The sequence below is a fragment of the Neltuma alba genome, unplaced genomic scaffold (assembly GCF_004799145.2).
Source record: "Neltuma alba isolate B1F8T4 unplaced genomic scaffold, ASM479914v2 tig00002446_pilon, whole genome shotgun sequence".
Classification (NCBI taxonomy): Eukaryota; Viridiplantae; Streptophyta; class Magnoliopsida; order Fabales; family Fabaceae; genus Neltuma; species Neltuma alba.
In genome coordinates, this window is record NW_021632864.1 from 1042699 (window position 1) to 1063332 (window position 20634).

Below are 20634 nucleotides of genomic sequence, written 5' to 3' on the forward strand. Positions count from 1 at the left end.
TCTTGAGAATAGAGTTAGAGACTCAATGCGTTGAGGATTTTCAGATGTGGTGTTCGTCGAGCAATCTCAGCCGTTGATTAAACAAAAGATGCCACATGACTGAAAATGAACGGTTGAGATTATTCCACGCACGCCATGCAAGGTTTTTCTGATGCACGGAATCAGCATCCATTTATCTTATACCATGACTTCCAGATTTAGTGCGTCCGCAATAGGTGTGGACGGTGCCAGTGCTAACTTATTTTGCCCTATAAAATTGGAAGTGCTTATTTATGTCCTTATTCTCTCTTGTCTGCTTTTGACATCTGTCAGTACCTTTTATTATTATTAATATTATTGTTATATCCAATGTCTGGTTCATCTTCACCTCTACATAATGCTGGTTTATTCTTTGATAGGATCTGGGGCGCTTCAATTATGTGAAGAAGAAAAATGCTTAGATGAGTTGAGATAGTCGTTTGATTGATAATGCTATCTGATGATAAATTGTCTTTTTCACAAAGTGCTGTTAGAAAAAATTAATGTTTTGAGTCTTGTGGCTTTGGCATGCCTCTTCAAAGCGTATATAATTAGCGTGGGATGAGCATGCTGATAGTAATTTTAACGTTGATATCATTATATTCCCAATTTTTACTAAAAAATTGTTGAAATAAGGTTCCTGTTTTTGTTCTTGTCTAAAGGGATAAGAATAAACATAGGCACAAATGGGTAATGGAGGTGATAGAATCCATTCTGGGAATAATTTTCTTTAGAAAATGTATTTCTTGTCTGCTTGGGCTGATCTGTTCCATTTTGTCTGCTTTTTCTATTATTTTTTCCTGATATTCCCGAACTCCACTGATTAAAAAAAAAAACTTTAGTTTTATCCCTTACATTCTCGTAGATTGATCCCAACTGCAAGTATATAAACGCCTTTAGAGAGGACGGTTGGAAGAACAAGTAAGAATCCCATCGTGTTCATTTCCTTCCCAGTACAGAAACCTGATCTCAACCCAGTAACAACAAGGCTATGGAGAAAGAAGAAAATGAAGAAGAAGAAGATGATGATGGCTGCATACAGAACTTGCATGCTATGCTTATAATCTACTCTCTTCTCTCTGTAATTGGTAAGGAGAGAGAAGCAGAGAAAAGGCAAGTCATAAAAGGCAAAGGGAAGGCAAAGCCTTTCTTCCAGTTTTCCATATATCAAGCTGCATCTCTGTACTGGTCATATCAGACGGTATTTGCAGTTTCCGTGCAAAATCAGTGTTTGCTTTGTTGAATCTCCAAGGCCATGGTGCTCATTTAGTTTTCCCCTCTGTTTCTTCACCCACTCTTCATAATAGATAAGTCATTCTGAATGTTTCACTCAGAAACCTTTGTACTATTAACATGACCAAGCTGCAGAAACTTGAGGTGTGGTGAGTAGCTTGAGATCAGGGTTTGTAAGCTTCAGCTACCTGGTTTGTTGGAAGCCATGAATAAACTGTGTTACTGTTGGCTGTTCACATACAGCTTAGATTTTTCTGTTCTTTTGGGAAAAGCTTATCTTTTCAATTTTATACCTTTTTACGTCCTCTCCTTGTAGAGAACAAGGATCATGATTATGAGGTTTTTCACTTCTATGAGAAGAAATACAGAGGTGCTGCAATGTCATAGAAACAATCTCAATATTCATTTATTTGCTGAACAACACGCACAAGTACAGGTTAGTAATGGTGGGTGTAAGTAATTTGTGCAAAAGAAAAAATTGAGTTCTTCATCATGAACAAAGAAAAGGACAGAATTTCACCATAAAGGGGGGAAAAAAAGAAAAAAGAAGAAAAAGACAGAGAATGCCATCTATCAATCTCTTTCACTCGTAAATATATTCATTTGAATAACAAGTAAGGAGAGAAGCATAATCTGACTTTTTCACCTCCTTTTTAATGGCATAACCAAATAAAGGAGGCAATCACATATCAAACATCGAGGCATGATATAACCCTAATTTCTCACTCAACTTCCAGCTCCGGTAGTATGGGGCAAAATTTTCTGGCTACAAAATTGTGATTTTAAGATATCTATGGTAAAATTTACTAACGATTCTAAATCTGCCTGATATTGAAATTAGCTGCGTGGCCTCAGGCCATAACCATAACGTCTCTAATCCAGATCAAGTCTCTTCTTCATGTTTTCATAGACCAAGTAAGTGATGCTTGCAGATGGCACAACTTTGAGAAGATTAGGAAGAAGTCCTTTATAGAAGCCTCTGAACCCTTCATTCTGAAAGGTTCTCCAAAATGCATCAGACATTCCCTTGTAAGCAGCAGATGTGTTGGCCCGTTGTGCCTGCAATCTGAAAATCGCGATAATGTAGTATCAGAGCAGAACCAACATGAAATAACAAGAACAGTTTTTTCTTTTTAAGTAAGCACAACTATCTTCCGGTTGGAGGCCTGTTGATAACAAGAACAGTTCTAGCCTGCAAGAATAACTATAACATTGACATAATTCAATACCTGGTACGGATAACCTGTAGAGGGTATACACAAGTAGCTCCAAGAGCTCCAGAAATTGTTCCACATCCCAGTTGTACAAAAGGACCAGGTTCTGTTACAGTAAAAAAAAAAGACAAGAGAGAAGTTTGAGTCCATCAAGTGAATTTTCTGAAAGGTGAAAATTAATAATTTAACAGATAAAGCCAATTCATAAGGATACAGTGGATATCATATTACCACTATCTTGAAGAATATATCTCTTAGATATGTCTTTCAAGGTCTCATATGCAGTGAGATCAATGCCAGCGTAAGGAATTATACCAAGAAGAGATGGAACAAGCCCTCGGTAAAAAGCTCGAGGCCCCTCTTGAACCCATATGTCCTTTGTCAGAGTCCCAAGCTTAGGAGCCCTTCCACCTTCAGAAGCACAAGTCTGTAACCTAGTTTTAACGAGATCCATTGGATAGACAACAGTTTGTGCAACTGCCCCAGCCATACCACCAGCAAACAACCTTCCACTCATGCCAATATTCGCATCTCCTTGAGCATCTCTGATCACGTTTTTTAACATTTCATATGTATAAAATTTGATGGCACTTTCCGGTGCTACCTTCACAACATTTAATCCATTACCCCGGAAAAACCCCAATAAACCATCCTGCTGCCATATCTTCTTTATTGCTGGCATAACCGAAGCATTTGTGGTCTGAACTTGTAAGACAACCTTCAGGCGATCGAGAGGAGCAGTTGCAGTACGAGAAGCAGCTCCTGCTATTCCCCCTGCAATGAAGTATTTACTTTGATTCACATGCTTGCTAATACCTTCTGGAATGACAGCCTGTTCTCCAATGTCTACGAGGTATACCCTCTCCCAATGGTGATATATATTTTCAATAGTTGCTTCATGAGGATAGAGTAGAAGAAAATCTCTCCATTCTTCAAAAGTGATAATTCCATTATTATCTTTATCAACATGCTCCACAAAGCGAGCAAGTTCCTCATCATCCATCTGGATCCCTGCAATATAGAAGCAACCATGGTTCATGAATAATATATTACAGAAAGAATTGAAATAACATGGTGGAAAAATCATCCGCCAAAAGCAAATAAGAACAGAATCTCCAAAATGTATCAAAGTGACAAGACAGATTTTTCCATGTAAAAAAATTTAATCAAGGAGAGAAGTCTCTGAATATACAATAGAATAAACCATAAAAGATGGAATCAGGCATCCCCATGCGGATCAAAAGACTAATTTTCAGATGTAAGATAAAAAACAAAAAGGTTTCTCAACAAAAGAGGAAAACTCCCTATCTTAATTACAGTATCCACGCCAGTTTGAAGTGGCTGTGAAGTGTGGACCACCAAACAAGCATCACTATACTTTCAAACACTTCTACAACGACTTCAACTTCCCATTGTGTAAGTTTCTCAAACGTGATGTTAAAGCCACAGGCAATGAAATTTAGGGAGACATAAAGTTCTATAATTACGTCTTGACAAACTTATGCAAAAGGACAAGGGTAGAAAGCCACGGAAAACAAATTGGATCGCTAAAAACTCCAAGGTACAGAAGCATACAGAACAAAAGAAAGGAAAATTATAATAAGTAAGATACTGGTGCAAGTAAAAACAGAAACGTAGCGTAACAGAAGGAAGGTAACATCATAGCAGTCAATGACAAAGACAAAAACGCGCGCGCGCACGGAAAGAGGGTCACCAAGAAGATTACCAGCCTTAACAAGTGCATCCCAAAGCTCTTCAGGAAGAATGCAGCCATTATGTTCGACATCAATAGCTTGAAAGATGCGGTAAAGTTCTAATTCCTTATCGTCCATGTATCGTCGGAATTCATGGTAATCAATTCTCCCATCCCTGTTGGCATCGCAGACCTTAAAGAGCTCCTTAGCGTACTTATACTCCGACGGAATCTGCAGGGCGGACAGGCCAGCCTCAATCTGAGCATAATCCAGATACCCCTTATTGGCAGCATCGAAAAAATTGAAGAGGCTACGAATTCGAAGATCTCTCTCGTCTTTGGTTTCACGTAAAGCAAGGAGGACATGATCAATCGAAACCGATCCCTTTTTTCTGACGGAATTGTTACGACCACCGCCTACACCGCCATGATCGCTAGCTTGGGCGACGGTGGAATTCCCTAAAGCCTTGGATTTCGCTTTCGGGTCCACATTGGAATAACCCACACGATCGACGTCCATAGCCTGGCCAGCCCCAGACATTCTTATATGCCTTCGATTTTGTAGAAAGAAACTCCCAATGGATTTTGAGCTTAAACTAAATTTCAAATGCAGCTAGGTGAACTCAGTAGGGTCAAAATGTACAGGTCACAATAACATGACCTCCGATAGACACCTGACTAGTTACTACACCTTCGTGTTCAATTATATCCAGAAATATCAATAGAAAAATCCTGCTGGTGATAGCGATTGAACTGAAGGCCAAAATCTCGTCACGACGAAGAATTTACCTGAAACCGAAACTTACAACTGGGGACAGTTTTAACTTCCGCTTCAATCAATATCAGTAAATTGAAGAACAGCGTTGTGTGTACTGGTCCCCAATGAGCCAATTAAACTAGCTTTCTCTTCTTCCTCGACAATTATGGAAGCACAAAGGAAGAAACTTTGACATTGTCCTCCAGAATCAAAGACCTTTCTTAACGTTAATTGTCAAGCACAGTCCTGAATTTGACGGGGTTTTCCACAACAAAGACGGGTGAGAGAGAAAAGGGGGAAGGGTAGGGAAGGAAGAAGACAGGATCTTATTGGATATTCTTCCACACAAGTGCAACAATCTGACCTTGAATCCGTTGCCCCCATACAGTTGAATGTTGATGGTTTTGCCGCTTCCTGTGTACCCCAACGATGGATTTACCGAACCATCACCATATTAAAATGATGCGAGATGTGGGTTGGGTTGGATGGGCTTGAAGTTGAAGGCCTGGACACCTTATATAGCTCCACCGTTCTAGAATTTAAAAACCGAGTAAGCCTGTCAGCCGGTGACACAGTGGTTGAAGACTTTTCGTTTCAGTCAAGTTTGGTGATTGGTATATTAGTTTTCAAATTAGGAATGTGATAATTTCAAAATCTTCATTGAATCTTGGTCAAAAATAAAATAGGAAATTCTCAGCGTATGGTAAATGCAAGAGCAGTGTTTTGATTTACTTTCTTATTTTATTTGGATGTAGTGTGTAGTTTATTATCTGAAATAATTAAAACTTATCATTAACTAAATCGTTATGATTAAAAATAAATTGATTTATCCATTGGCTGAATGAATATTAATTGATTTAATATATTTATTTCTTATTTTTATTAGAATTAAAAGTTAAATTTTTAGTTTAGTTGTTGTGAAGAGGATTGGATAAATATTAAATAATTTTGTATGATAAATATCTAAATTACACGAATAATGTAAATACATTGACGATTATTTAAAAATATATGTTACAAATAATTTACTTAATCATTTAAAGTGATGAAAAGATCACTTTTTAAATTTAAAAAATTTTATAGAATAATTTAATAAAATCTAAACGACTGTTGAAGCAAAGAATAAACGTATGAAATGTTTAGATAAAATTAAAAATTTTCAATTATTTTACATTTGAAATATGTCATATTTTAAATATAACACCCACTAGGTGCCTTTTTTCATTTAATGTGGGTCTAATAAATTATATTATATTTGATGAAAGACATAAAATTAAATCTGTAGAGTGATTTTTCTTGGCCAGTTTATTACAGAGATTAGAGAGGACTACGGTTAATTCGTTTGCTTCAGTTCCTAGATAATGAAAGGATGGCCTTATTTGAATTTTGAACCGCTGAACATAGCAGCAGCCCATAAAAGAAAGTGACTCCCAACAACATCAGTAAGTACATTATAAAAAATATTATATTTGTTTTAATAATACTTTATTAAAATATTAAAATTTTAATATTTAATACTCTTCCGATTCTAAATATAAGACCTTTATACACACTAGTATAAGGTCTTATATTTAGGACAGGAGAAGTAACTTAGATACTATTGTTATTTACAAATCTTTACGCACAACTTACAAGTCGATTTTTAAAATTTAGAAATCCTCCAAAAATTTATTGACTCCTAAATTTTGAGTTTTGTGTATATAGTTTTTTTTTTTTTTGGATTTCTCCATCCGGTATCCCAGGGCAATAGACATCTTTCAGCCGTGACAGCGGCCCCAGACTAATCCGGATCGAAGGCTTGCAAGGAACCTTTCGGTCGGCGCCCTCTGGCCCCTCAGGGTGCTGCGTTCCCACGACTCGAACTCGAGACCCGTGGTTAAGTTAGGACAGCCCCAGCCAGCTGACCTAACCCCTCGGGGTTGTGTATATAGTATTTTTAAAACTTTAAGTTGTGCGAATAAATATTTTTGCCACATTGTTCAATTAAAAAAATTAAAAAAATAAATAAATGAATGACAGGATATTTTTGCATAAATAAAACAGCTTAAAGGGATTATTCTCAAGTTTAGAAAATAGAAAGACTATTTACACAAAATCCAAAATTTAACATTGTTATGATAAATTAGCTTTTTTTCCCCCCTCTCAACTTGATTTAATTTTCAAAACATGCCACACAGTAAATGATTAGTTTTCCAAAATGTTAGGTGGAATTATGGCATCAAAAGTATATGCCTCTCTTTTCTTTGTACCTTCATTTAAATCCTGCATGCTAGGGCTCAATTACAGATGGCTTAAATTAGAGAATGACTTTGTCAATAAAAATATATCGAGTATATATTTTTTAGATCACATTCAAATGTTGTCAAAACTTAGTCCAATTCAAGAGTCTCCAACATTACATCACCGTTGGTAAAGTTTACTCTTTTGATGATATTTATATGTTACGTTCAGTATGTTTTACATAAACTAAAAAAAACTTTAAACTTTGTTAACTCTCATTTAAAATTTATCAATTTTTTAAATTTATTTTTGTTTAATATATATTATACTTTATGTAAACAAAGTCAACACAATAATAAATTAGAAGTAAAATTGTACATTTATATGAAAAATTTTTTTATTGTCGTATAAATAAAACCAAAAAAATCCTCTCTCTATCCTATAAATAAGACAAAAACAGTAGTAAACTACTATTATTGCATGTGTTTTGTAGTATAGTACTACAAACACGCTACATATTAATTTATATTTTTTTTGTGAAAATATTAATCTATACATTTGAACTACACACATATATATGTATAAATATATTTATATAGTCTGACAAAAATAAACTACATGCACATAAAGCAGGGGAATTGATGGCTGTGGAAGGAGGGAGCCGGAGGAAGCGGGAGCAAAGTTAGTGGGAAGAGGACCTAAAGTATAGTTCAACGACGTTGACCGAAGAGCATGGACCAGCCACGTGGCACGCGTTGACCAGGCCTTTCTTTGTCTTTCCCAGAGCCACAATGAAATGAATTTGTTTGTTTTACCCGAAGGAAACGAATCCACCTTCAACTCCGTAACACAGACATGGGGCACAAAGACAAAGAGAAATCCAAAGACAAGAAGGACAAGCGTCGCCAAGAGATTTCCCTTCTCCGAACCATCCCTTATTCTGATCACCAGAGGTTCTTCTCTTCTCTTCTCTTTTGAACATACCCGACAGTTATTGCGGTTATTACAGTTATAAATCATAGTTCAGTTTTTAACAAAAAGAGAGGATTCGCAGGTGGTGGTCCAAGGAGACGGTTGCTGTGGTTACGGGAGGAAACAGAGGAATCGGGTTTGAGATCTCCAGACAGCTTGCTGGCCATGGATTGACCGTTATACTCACATCCAGAGACGCAAGTGTGGGCGTTGAATCCACCAAGGTGTTGCAAGAAGGTGGCCTTGACGTCGACTGTCACCAGCTTGACATATTAGACTCCGCATCCATCAGCAATTTTTCTGAGTGGTTGAAAGAAAAATTTGGCGGTCTGGATATTCTGGTCAGTTTTAGTTTCAAACTTCAAACTTTGTCCTTCTACCTAACAGTTCAAACCGTCAAGATTGGTATTATGATCATTTTTATGTGTGCATCAGATAAACAATGCTGGTATTAACTTCAACTTTGGATCTGATAACTCTGTTGAGAATGCCCGAATCGTTTGTGAGACAAACTATTTCGGCACCAAGAGAATGATTGAAGCTATGATCCCATTGATGAAGCCTTCTTCTCACTGTGCTCGCATTGTCAATGTCAGCACTCGTCTCAGTCGACTAAGTAGCAAGCGAAATGTAAGCAACTAACTCTTTATTTTCGCTTGCGCGCGCGCACACACACATATATATGTATGGCAATGAATGTATTTTTCCGGTTCTAAATATAAGACCCATTTTATAGTGTAAATTATATTATAAAATAGGTCTTATATTTAATACCGGAAGAGTATTATGTATAAGTGATTGATTGTTTTTCCCATTTTAAAGTTCTACTATACCACCCTCTCCTGTTGATTAATCTATGACCTTTTGGTTTTTACTTCTGTTCCATATGAAAATAATCAATAACATACATATGGAATCCTACAATATGAGGGTAACAATGGAAGATTTAATTAAATACTTGCCATGTTAGAGGATCTAAAGCTGTAATTCTCAAAAATTACGAATAATTGACATTAAAAATTACTATTAGTAGAAAAGAATATTAGGACTCTTTTAATTAGGAGGTGAGCATAATAATGACAACTAGAAAGAGTCATCACCAATAAAAAAAACCCCGAAGAGTAGTGAATTAGATTTTCATTTGTATCGTTCTCACTCAGTCTGCCATCTTCTCAATAACCTTTCATCAAGATAATAAATAACGAAATAGACTGAATATGAACCTTAACTTCAATTGGTTAACAAGCCACACATTCAGGATATTTTAATTGGATAACCAAAACATTATAATATAATATGAAATAATAATTAATATATGAAACACTCATCTTCCCTCTCCATTAACAATCTACATCTTCATATCCTTTCATTGGAATGTAGAAATACACGAAAGTGACTCAATATCAGAAGCATTCTTAGTCCTCTACAGATGTTGTTATTTTGGCTGTGAAAACTGATTTATGGATTGAGTGAGTGGCAGAAACTGGAGAATGAAGAAGTGAAGGCACAACTAAGCGATGTGGACAACCTGACAGAGGAAATGATAGATGAGATGGTAAACAAATTTCTGCAGCAAGCAGAGGATGGGACATGGAAGGAAGGAGGATGGCCTCCATCACACACAGACTACACAGTATCGAAGCTGGCTGTGAATGCCTATACAAGGTTCATGGCGAAGAAGCTATCAGAGAGGCCAGATGGTGAGAAAATATACATAAACTGTTACTGTCCAGGTTGGGTGAAGACTGCTCTCACGGGCTATGCAGGGACCATCACAGTTGAGGAAGGTGCCGATACTGGAGTATGGCTTTCCCTTCTTCCTGATCAAGCTATTACTGGAAAGTTCTTTGCAGAGAGAAGAGAGATCAAGTTTTGAGAAGCTTATATTAGTTATAGAGCTTCACTTCATATTGCTGCCACATTTAGATGCTCCAGAAAGAATCTCGATCAGAAATCTGGTTGTGTGAATGGGAAGCGATTTGTTCATGTTATTTGCACTGAGATGAAAATGATAGATACTAGAATGGACCTGATGAAAGTATTGATGTGATATTAAGCACTTAAATGATCGTGGGTTCAGAACATGTTTGATTATTTTAAGCATAAGTTAGCTGGCCAGCAGTTTCAAGTTGTTTCTGGCTTTATGCATCATGTTTAGCACTTTTATTTATTTATGTATTTATTTTGTTTTCCAGAGGTAAATTCCTTCTTTTGTATCTGTGATGTTTCATTATAGTTCAAAGAAAGGACCGATATATTTATAAACGCATTTTATTAACAAACACCTTGCAGCTAAGTGGTATGTAAATTCCTCACAGTGCGTTCTAAATTTTGTGTGATATAACATGGAAGATGGTGCTATGGTTAAGTGAATTTTTGAGGTACATAACTTTTTGTTATATCTATTGCCATCCTTCACCTTTCATCACAGAGGAGGGGAATGATTACAGGTAAAGGGATAAGGGGTGAGCTTTTGCCATATTTTCTCTTTTTATACTTTATAATACATTTGGTTTTTGAACTATACGTCGGGAGAATGAGGTTATGGATCAAAACAAGTACATCAATGAAATAATTAACACCTTGTCAAATACTCCTCTAGTCCTTAAAAGTAAGACCCTATTGTTAGGAGAATATCAATAAGGTTGATTTGAAAAAAAATTAATAAAAATATGAAATAACTTTTATATATAGGATTAATATCAACTCTCTAATTAGGTCTTACATCAATAACCAAAAGATTTTTTTTCCTTATTAAAAATTTTAAAATTATAACAATTTTCAAAAACTACACATACATATTGTAAAATAAAAGAGATTTTGGAATAGAAGAAGTAACGGTGTTGACTTGAATTACTATATTTTCCATCCAAACCTAAATGGCAGAATTTGATAGCTAATTGTTTATATATTAAAAAAATTAGTTTAATTATTTGTAAAAAAATGTAGACTAATTTTTTTAAAATATATGTTTTAATTATTCCTCCGATCCCTAATACTACCTTCAATCCTAATTATAAGAGCTAATTAACGAATTTGAAAAGATTAAGGAAATAAGTTAAGTTAGTTATTTGTAATAAATAGGTGTTGTCTTTTCTAAAATATCCTTACTAATCAAGCTTATTAGCTAGAACGATCATTATTAGAAGGATGACCTTAGAAAAAAAATACATAAATATGAGAGACAAAGTGGATTGGGGTCTTATAATTAAAACCAAAATAAAAGTCAAACGAGGTCTTATATTAAAGACCGGAGGTAGTATAAAACATATTTAACTAATTTAATTAGATTAAGAAAGTTAGGTAAGTTAGTTAATTATAAGAAATATGACGTTTTTTTCTAAAACATTATAATCATTTTTCTTAATATCCTCCTTTCCTCTTCTACTTGATTATGGTTGATGGAGTATTCATGGGGATAATTTAAAAAAATGATAAATATGAGACATAGGTCTTATATTTAGAACCAAAATTAACTCAATAATTAAGTCCTCCTATATTAAGGACCAGAGGAGTATTATTTGTATTGGAAATGCCCTACTAATCAAAACATCTCCTTTAATATGTGGAATCAATAGAAATAATTTGAAAAAAAAGAGAGTTAAGGCACAAATTTGTTTTGCAAGTTTTCATTTAAGAATGTTGGCTATTCAAAAATCTTTTAATGCAAATTTGTCTTAAAATTTTAAAATCGTAGTAATTTTGCCCTGTTAACAGTGAATCACTATTTTAATTATTAATGATAATTGTTTAATGGTAAATGACAAAATTACTACGAGTGTTTGGACTGACATTGGGCAAAACTGACTTCTAGCTCAACTGATTTTTGTAACTGAAATTAGAGTAAAAGTCAGTTAGAGTATGTTTGAATAGGTGTTTTTAAAAAGTCAGTTGAAAAAATTAAAAATTGTTTGGATGATTAATGAAAAAGTTAGTTTAATTGTAAAATGACTGAAAATGACATGAACTTTATTGAATAGTAGTGTTTGAAATTTTATGTTTTTAATGTGATAGTAGTTTAAAAAATACGTAAAATTATTATGATAAAATACAAATAGTTTATTTATGAAATTATAAAATAAAAATATTTGTTATGAAGAAAAATTTAAAAACACATTGTAGATATATAATTAAATATACATAATGGACAAACATGAATATCAATTAAAATTCATTTGGTCTGAATAAAAACTCATTATGCTAATGAAGAAGATAAGGCAAAGAGGAAAATGTGAGAGTAAATCTAGGATGCTCATTTTTAATAATCACCGTTTGAAAAGTCATATTTTTCTCCGTTGAGTCCAACTGAAGTTGAAGGTCAGAAGTTGGTTGGAAAAGTTAGTCCAGCCAAACAACAGTTTTTGTCCAACTAAGTTTGCAACCTCAGTTTCATCATTTTTAATGAGCTTTTGGTATTTGTAACTGTGATCCAAACATAATATATATTTTTAAATTTTTAAGGTAAATTTGTATTAAAAAAATCCTGGATGATCATAATCACTCTTAGAATAAATTTACATTTTAACTTAAAAATAAATTAAAGCTTTATATTTTGATTTTTTTTTGTCTACTTTCTCTTTTAAGTAGGAGTGACTAATAAATAAGGGAGAATTATAATCAGGTTTTAATAATTTTTTAATACAAATTTACCTGAATGACATGACATTTAATAATCACAACTACTAACTACCAACTACTCTCATAATGACACCTAATAATGGCAACTACTCCACTTATTACAAGAGGACGAAATAGACTACAGGACAAACTACTTTAGTAAAAGTGGATAACGACATAAAGTAGGATTCTGGCGGGTCCCACATTATCTTCAGAGTATCCCAAAAAGGAGCTTTTCTGATAATGATGTTCCCTAGTCTTTATAGATAGGCTCGTGGCTAGGGGATAGGTTCATGATGCCTTCTGGGTCAGGGTCATCTGAGTCATAGTGTCTCCTTGAGCTTCTTGAGTAGTAGTAGTCTTCGAGTTCTGGATCAGGGTCTTCTTGGTTAGGATCCTGGGATTCCCCTGCAAGGAATGGGAGTTGTGGCTGGAAACTTGGCTGAGGGAGATAGAGTCCTTCAGGCTGAGTGAGTTGAATTTGTGAGTCGTTGTCACCGTCATAAGGGTCTTCGGTGGCTTCTGTCGGTGGAGGGACTTGTGACCTATTTGGTGGAGGTCTGACAGCACTCAGGATGAAATCTCTCTGGAATTCTTCAAGTGTTGTGTTGCTGGCAGACGGTGAGTTTGGAGGGAAAGGTCCGAGAGATAGACATGAAGTGTCTTCTCCCGTGTCAGGCTGGTTAAGTGCAGTTAATGTCTTTCCAATTTTTTCCATTAGCAATGCTTCCCTTCTTGGCCATGAGGGGGTGGTGACCTGGAGGATCAGACGGTTGTCTGTGTAGAGCCTCTGGTTAGCACTTATTCCATAGTTCCTGAAAAAGGTATACAGACAGAAAAACCTTTTTTGTTTGGGAGTTGGTAAGTCCCAAATATTATGTTCTTTGAGAATTTTCCAGAGTTTTCCTCTCCAGTAGGGAAGAGGAGCTATCATCTCAAAGAGTGTGGTAAGAGGAGAGTTTTCATTTCTGATGTCATTCAGGTGGTCATGGACGACTACAGCTGAGAAGGCTATGGCACAGGTGTAATTGGCTGAGACAGACCAGATGTACCATAAAAGTTCTTCTGGTATGGGTCCTTTGATAATGGGAACAGTGAGGTAAGGAGCATCGGCATCAAAGTGCTGAGGATAAGGGTGGATTCCAGTATCTACAAAAACACGGTGGAGCCAGTAGAACATAGTACTTCTGGCAAGGTTTTGGACATCTGCTGGAGATTCAGGACGGGATCCAGGAGGGAAAATGGTGGCTCTCATTCTGTGAGGCATTTCTGGTTCAGAGATGGTTAGGATGAAAAGAGGTTGAGGTCTGGAGAGTGACAGGAGTTTTGGAGGCTGGGAAACTTTCTGAGGTCTTGTGAGGAAATCTGCTATGATGTTCTGGTGTCCTTTGAGATGATGAACGGTGAATTTATAGCGAGAGAACCAGTCTTTCCATCGGAGTAACTGGCTGTCTGGCAAGGTCTTTCCCTTGGGATCAAGCATTCTTGGAAAAGACGTATTGTCCATTTCTACTCTGAATTGATAAGGACTGAGATGGAAGCTGAACTTCTCGATTCCTCTTTTGACAGCAAGGATCTCCTTGTAGGTAGCATGATAATGCTTTTCTGACTCCTTGAATTGTCCGCTTGCATGTCCACAGTAAAATCTCTTTCCATCTATCTCTTCAATTAAGACAGCTCCCCAAAAGTCATCACTAGCATCAGTCTGGAGGATTCGCAATCCTCTGTCAGGGATCTTTAAAGGAGGTGGTTGCTGTGCAATTCTTTTGAGGGTCTTGACAGCTGAGGTCTGCTCTGTCCCCCACGCGGGAGGATTCTTTTTGAGAAGTTTGAACAGCTGGCTGGTATGATTTGACACATGAGGGATAAAATCCCGAAGATAATTAATAATCCCCAGAAATTGTTGGATTTGCTTTGTGGTGAGATTATCGTCTGGGAATTTGAGTAATTCTTCTGCAATGTGTGGTCCAGGATAATACTGACCATTTTCAAAATGCATTCCGAGAAATTCTATGCTGTTGACACCTATTTCACCTTTCTTTGCCGACAACATAATCCCGTATTTTTCAATTATTTCCCCGAACTGGGTCAATAAAAGTTTATGGGAGTCCTCATCTTTTGAGAAAAGTAAAAGGTCATCAATGTAAATGAGGAGGTTATCAAGCATAGGTTCAAAGATTCTGGTCATGGCCTTTTGGAATAGTGATGGGGCAACCTTAAGCCCAAATGGCATGACAGTCCATTGGTATTGGGCATTTGGAATACAGAAAGCAGTTTTGGGTCGATCTTCTGGGTGGATACCCAATTGCAGAACTTCCTCAAGACTAACAGGAACATTAAGAGAATGGTATCAAAGTCTCAGCGATTACCAGAAGATAGCAGCAGCCAGAGTTGATAATGCAGGAACTCTCCTAGGACTCATTCATAAGGAATTCATTGGTGACTTCCAGATCATTAACAAAAGGCATCGCCAAGAATACTTTGAGATGAAATGCTGCTCTTTAGACAAAAGAGACTTGCAGAAACATTTCCAGAGAATGTCTGAAAAATACTACATGCTTGGAGGAGCCAATGATGTCAATCTCAGGCATACTTTTATTGCCTCTCTTCCAGATGAATTGCAACCAGAACTTCATAGAGCTATCAATGCACTCCATAGAAACATGGCTGACATTTCCATTGGAGAAATATATCAGTTGGCATTAGCAACTGTGGATAAGCTCTGTGAACAACAGAAGTTCTTCAAAGGAATGCTGAAAGGACAGTCAAAGCTCAGGCATGCATGCAAGAAACAACATCTGAAAATAAAGTGCAAGGATAATAAAGATTGCTCTTGTTCTACCAAGAAAAAATCTCACTATCGTCGATTCAGATATCCAAAGGGTTCTTACTCCAGGAGAAGATCCAGAAAGCCTTTCCTGAGATACTTCAGGAGGCGCAGACCTTACTCAAAGAAATCTGACAGGTGCTACATATGCAAGAAAAAGGGGCATTTTGCAAAAAATTGTCCTAACAAGACAAAAAAGGATGTCAAAATGCTAGAACATTTGCAGACTGTTCTCATGATCGATGAAGATGAAGATGTAGAATCCGTGATCGAAGAACAAGATGCTCAGGATGAAGAGACACAATATATTCTTCCTTACTCTGAAGATGAGGAAACTGATTCTGAATCCTTTTCTCAAGAAGATGATAGTCCTCAAGGGTATTTATATTCCCTTGAACAGCCTGTGCATCCGTCTCCTTTCCTTGGTTCCGTGGCTTCTCAGCCAGAACACAACAAAGTCACTCTTAAGCCAAATGTCAAAATTCATATCCTTCCAGGAAGATATGAAAAGCCAATTCCTGTTATTGCCTTTATTGATACTGGAGCATGCAGAACCATCATGAATCCTGATATTCTTCCCCCTGAAGCATGGATCCCTTGTGATCAACTTTTCTTTACTGCTGATTCAAAGCCCTTCAAGATTGAATGGATAACTCGCAGGAAGATTGGTATTCAATTCTTTCCAGGATGTGTCCTATGGATGAAAGTTCTTGGTAGTGATCTCCCTGGAAAAGACATTCTTATTGGATTTGATGCTTATAATCATACTAGGAATCTTCAAGTCCTGCCTAAAGGAATTAGATATAAAAATTTCTTTAGTGCATATACTGAAGTTCCTAATCTCTTTGAGATCCAACAGGCACCACCAGGATATGAAGATATTCGAGATCATCTTCTCAAGTTTTGTGCTGATAATCATCAACAGTTCTCTCATCCATTTCCATTATGGAAAAACCAAGAGTTTTTCATAAAACTCCCCTTCAAGAAAAATGAAGACATCAGCCCCACAAAGGCCTCTCATCCAGGAATGAATCCAGAAGATCTCAAGCTCGCTAAAGAAGAATGTACTGCACTTCTCAAACAAGGCCTTATTGAACCAACAAAATCTAATTGGGCTTGTCAGGCATTCTATGTTGAAAAAAGATCAGAAATCAAAAGAGGGAAGAAAAGGTTAGTCATTGACTATAAGCCTCTTAATATTTTTCTTCAAGATGACAAATTCCCTTTACCAAAGCCCAGTTCACTTACAGTCCATCTTAGAGATGCAAAAATCTTTTCCAAGTTTGATCTTAAAGCAGGATTTTGGCAATTGGGTATCCACCCAGAAGATCGACCCAAAACTGCTTTCTGTATTCCAAATGCCCAATACCAATGGACTGTCATGCCATTTGGGCTTAAGGTTGCCCCATCACTATTCCAAAAGGCCATGACCAGAATCTTTGAACCTATGCTTGATAACCTCCTCATTTACATTGATGACCTTTTACTTTTCTCAAAAGATGAGGACTCCCATAAACTTTTATTGACCCAGTTCGGGGAAATAATTGAAAAATACGGGATTATGTTGTCGGCAAAGAAAGGTGAAATAGGTGTCAACAGCATAGAATTTCTTGGAATGCATTTTGAAAATGGTCAGTATTATCCTGGACCACACATTGCAGAAGAATTACTCAAATTCCCAGACGATAATCTCACCACAAAGCAAATCCAACAATTTCTGGGGATTATTAATTATCTTCGGGATTTTATCCCTCATGTGTCAAATCATACCAGCCAGCTGTCCAAACTTCTCAAAAAGAATCCTCCCGCGTGGGGGACAGAGCAGACCTCAGCTGTCAAGACCCTCAAAAGAATTGCACAGCAACCACCTCCTTTAAAGATCCCTGACAGAGGATTACGAATCCTCCAGACTGATGCTAGTGATGACTTTTGGGGAGCTGTCTTAATTGAAGAGATAGATGGAAAGAGATTTTACTGTGGACATGCAAGCGGACAATTCAAGGAGTCAGAAAAGCATTATCATGCTACCTACAAGGAGATCCTTGCTGTCAAAAGAGGAATCGAGAAGTTCAGCTTCCATCTCAGTCCTTATCAATTCAGAGTAGAAATGGACAATACGTCTTTTCCAAGAATGCTTGATCCCAAGGGAAAGACCTTGCCAGACAGCCAGTTACTCCGATGGAAAGACTGGTTCTCTCGCTATAAATTCACCGTTCATCATCTCAAAGGACACCAGAACATCATAGCAGATTTCCTCACAAGACCTCAGAAAGTTTCCCAGCCTCCAAAACTCCTGTCACTCTCCAGACCTCAACCTCTTTTCATCCTAACCATCTCTGAACCAGAAATGCCTCACAGAATGAGAGCCACCATTTTCCCTCCTGGATCCCGTCCTGAATCTCCAGCAGATGTCCAAAACCTTGCCAGAAGTACTATGTTCTACTGGCTCCACCGTGTTTTTGTAGATACTGGAATCCACCCTTATCCTCAGCACTTTGATGCCGATGCTCCTTACCTCACTGTTCCCATTATCAAAGGACCCATACCAGAAGAACTTTTATGGTACATCTGGTCTGTCTCAGCCAATTACACCTGTGCCATAGCCTTCTCAGCTGTAGTCGTCCATGACCACCTGAATGACATCAGAAATGAAAACTCTCCTCTTACCACACTCTTTGAGATGATAGCTCCTCTTCCCTACTGGAGAGGAAAACTCTGGAAAATTCTCAAAGAACATAATATTTGGGACTTACCAACTCCCAAACAAAAAAGGTTTTTCTGTCTGTATACCTTTTTCAGGAACTATGGAATAAGTGCTAACCAGAGGCTCTACACAGACAACCGTCTGATCCTCCAGGTCACCACCCCCTCATGGCCAAGAAGGGAAGCATTGCTAATGGAAAAAATTGGAAAGACATTAACTGCACTTAACCAGCCTGACACGGGAGAAGACACTTCATGTCTATCTCTCGGACCTTTCCCTCCAAACTCACCGTCTGCCAGCAACACAACACTTGAAGAATTCCAGAGAGATTTCATCCTGAGTGCTGTCAGACCTCCACCAAATAGGTCACAAGTCCCTCCACCGACAGAAGCCACCGAAGACCCTTATGACGGTGACAACGACTCACAAATTCAACTCACTCAGCCTGAAGGACTCTATCTCCCTCAGCCAAGTTTCCAGCCACAACTCCCATTCCTTGCAGGGGAATCCCAGGATCCTAACCAAGAAGACCCTGATCCAGAACTCGAAGACTACTACTACTCAAGAAGCTCAAGGAGACACTATGACTCAGATGACCCTGACCCAGAAGGCATCATGAACCTATCCCCTAGCCACGAGCCTATCTATAAAGACTAGGGAACATCATCATCAGAAAATCTCCTTTTGGGATACTCTGAAGATAATGCGGGACCCGCCAGAATCCTACTTTATGTCGTTATCCACTTTTACTAAAGTAGTTTGTCCTGTAGTCTATTTCGTCCTCTTGTAATAAGTGGAGTAGTTGCCATTATTAGGTGTCATTATGAGAGTAGTTGGTAGTTAGTAGTTGTGATTATTAAATGTCATGTCATAATGACGTCTACTATTACATCTACCCGTCATAATGAGGTGTACTATTAGGACTTTGTCATGTAGTGCCCCCGAGCGTCTATATAAACCCCACTCTGCCATCAGTTACAGGCAGAAGGAGTTGTATCGACTTCCTTGTATAATACTAGTGTGCTTTCCTCATGAGTTCTCTCTAAATTTCTCTCTTCTTCTGAAAGCCTCACTTATGATATCTTTCTTCTGTCGCCAGAGATTCTAAGTATGCTCTGCACTTGCCTCTTTAAGAGGATCCTGTGCATCAGAAAATAGAATCCGACCACGATCCATGAAGGAGTGTTTGGTGACAATCTTTCCAGTTATCCTAGATTTGGTATTCAAAGCTGAGAGTCCTAACGTGGCCCGTTGATGAGTTGAGAATGAGTGGCCTTACCTGGACTGAAGCCTTGGATATCAGACTATGTTAGCTTGGTCCGATTCAGCTAACACCCCCGAGTGGTATCAGAGCCACCACAAATCTTGACAGACGTGAGATATCATTAGTGAAGGTGAGTAAGAAGATATCATCTTATCATGAGTGAAACCTCAAACAGCCTTGAACCCGTTCGCCTTTCTTCTTCCTTCATCCCACAGAGACTTCCTTCCTCTGTTCGTAGAACTCTTTCCAGAAAAATAGAAAACCTTGTTGAGATAGATCATCTTCCTGAAGATGCTAGAGTTCAGGAAACAGATCTACCTCTTCTCAGTCCTTACAGTCTTTATCATCGTACCAACCGTGTCACCAGAAATGTTAGAAACCTGATTTCCACCCGAAGACCCCATGTTAAAGAAATTGTCCAGTCTACCAGACTAGAAAACTGTGGTCTTCCTGCCTCTTCCTCTGAACAGTACGTCAATATTGATATACCTCAACCTTTGATCAATGAGTGGATAGCCCAAGGTTATACTCATCTCCATATTGGTGCTGTACGTCTTATCCTTACTCTCCATGGGAGAAAAGGAATCCCAGCCACTGCTAAAGTTGCTCTAGTCGATACTACTTATACTACCTACAGTAATGCTTTGATTGGCGCTGTACTGACCACTCTTAGCAACGGTAGTGTCATCCTTACTATGGCTCCAGACTTCAACATCAAGCTTTCAGATCCAACTTTGACGGACAGACTAAAAATCCAAGTCCAGATAGTTGGAGCAGAGCAAGATCCCAGAGCTATTGCAGCAACTCTTCATCATCAAGTCATTTATAGACTCCAGAATCATGCTCTTGATCTTCATTTTCCAAACTCCACTAAAGATGCTCTTTATGTGGTTTCTGATAGAGCTGATGATACCTCCATCATCCAGATTCCTCGACAGATCCCAAAAGAAGAACTTGCTCAGTTGATGCCTCTTGAGTGGATCACCAATTATGAAAAACACTTTCATGGTGTTCAAAGGGATGTTCATACTTCTACTCCTCCTGAGATAAAAAGACTTCCAGACGGCACAGTCAAAACTGTCTTCACCAAGCCTGGCCAGGAAGGTTCTTCTGTA

At 37.5% G+C, this 20634-nt stretch overlaps 2 protein-coding genes across 2 annotated transcripts; one reads left to right on the forward strand and one right to left on the reverse strand.

Moving 5' to 3' along the window:
- Nucleotides 1–1190: 1190 nt before the first annotated feature.
- On the reverse strand, nucleotides 1191–5460 carry LOC114728571 (calcium-binding mitochondrial carrier protein SCaMC-1). Its single transcript, XM_028915482.1, has 4 exons — nucleotides 4192–5460; nucleotides 2697–3476; nucleotides 2481–2571; nucleotides 1191–2317 (listed from the first exon to the last, which is right to left on the reverse strand). The coding sequence occupies exons 1-4, from the start codon at nucleotides 4697–4699 to the stop codon at nucleotides 2125–2127; spliced, it is 1572 nt and encodes a 523-aa protein (XP_028771315.1). The 5' UTR covers nucleotides 4700–5460; the 3' UTR covers nucleotides 1191–2124.
- Nucleotides 5461–7990: 2530 nt separating this feature from the next.
- On the forward strand, nucleotides 7991–10204 carry LOC114727568 ((+)-neomenthol dehydrogenase-like). The gene is made up of 4 exons (XM_028914266.1): nucleotides 7991–8088; nucleotides 8190–8448; nucleotides 8543–8737; nucleotides 9588–10204. Exons 1-4 carry the CDS (start codon nucleotides 7991–7993, stop codon nucleotides 9981–9983), a joined length of 948 nt encoding a protein of 315 aa, XP_028770099.1. The 3' UTR covers nucleotides 9984–10204.
- Nucleotides 10205–20634: the final 10430 nt, after the last annotated feature.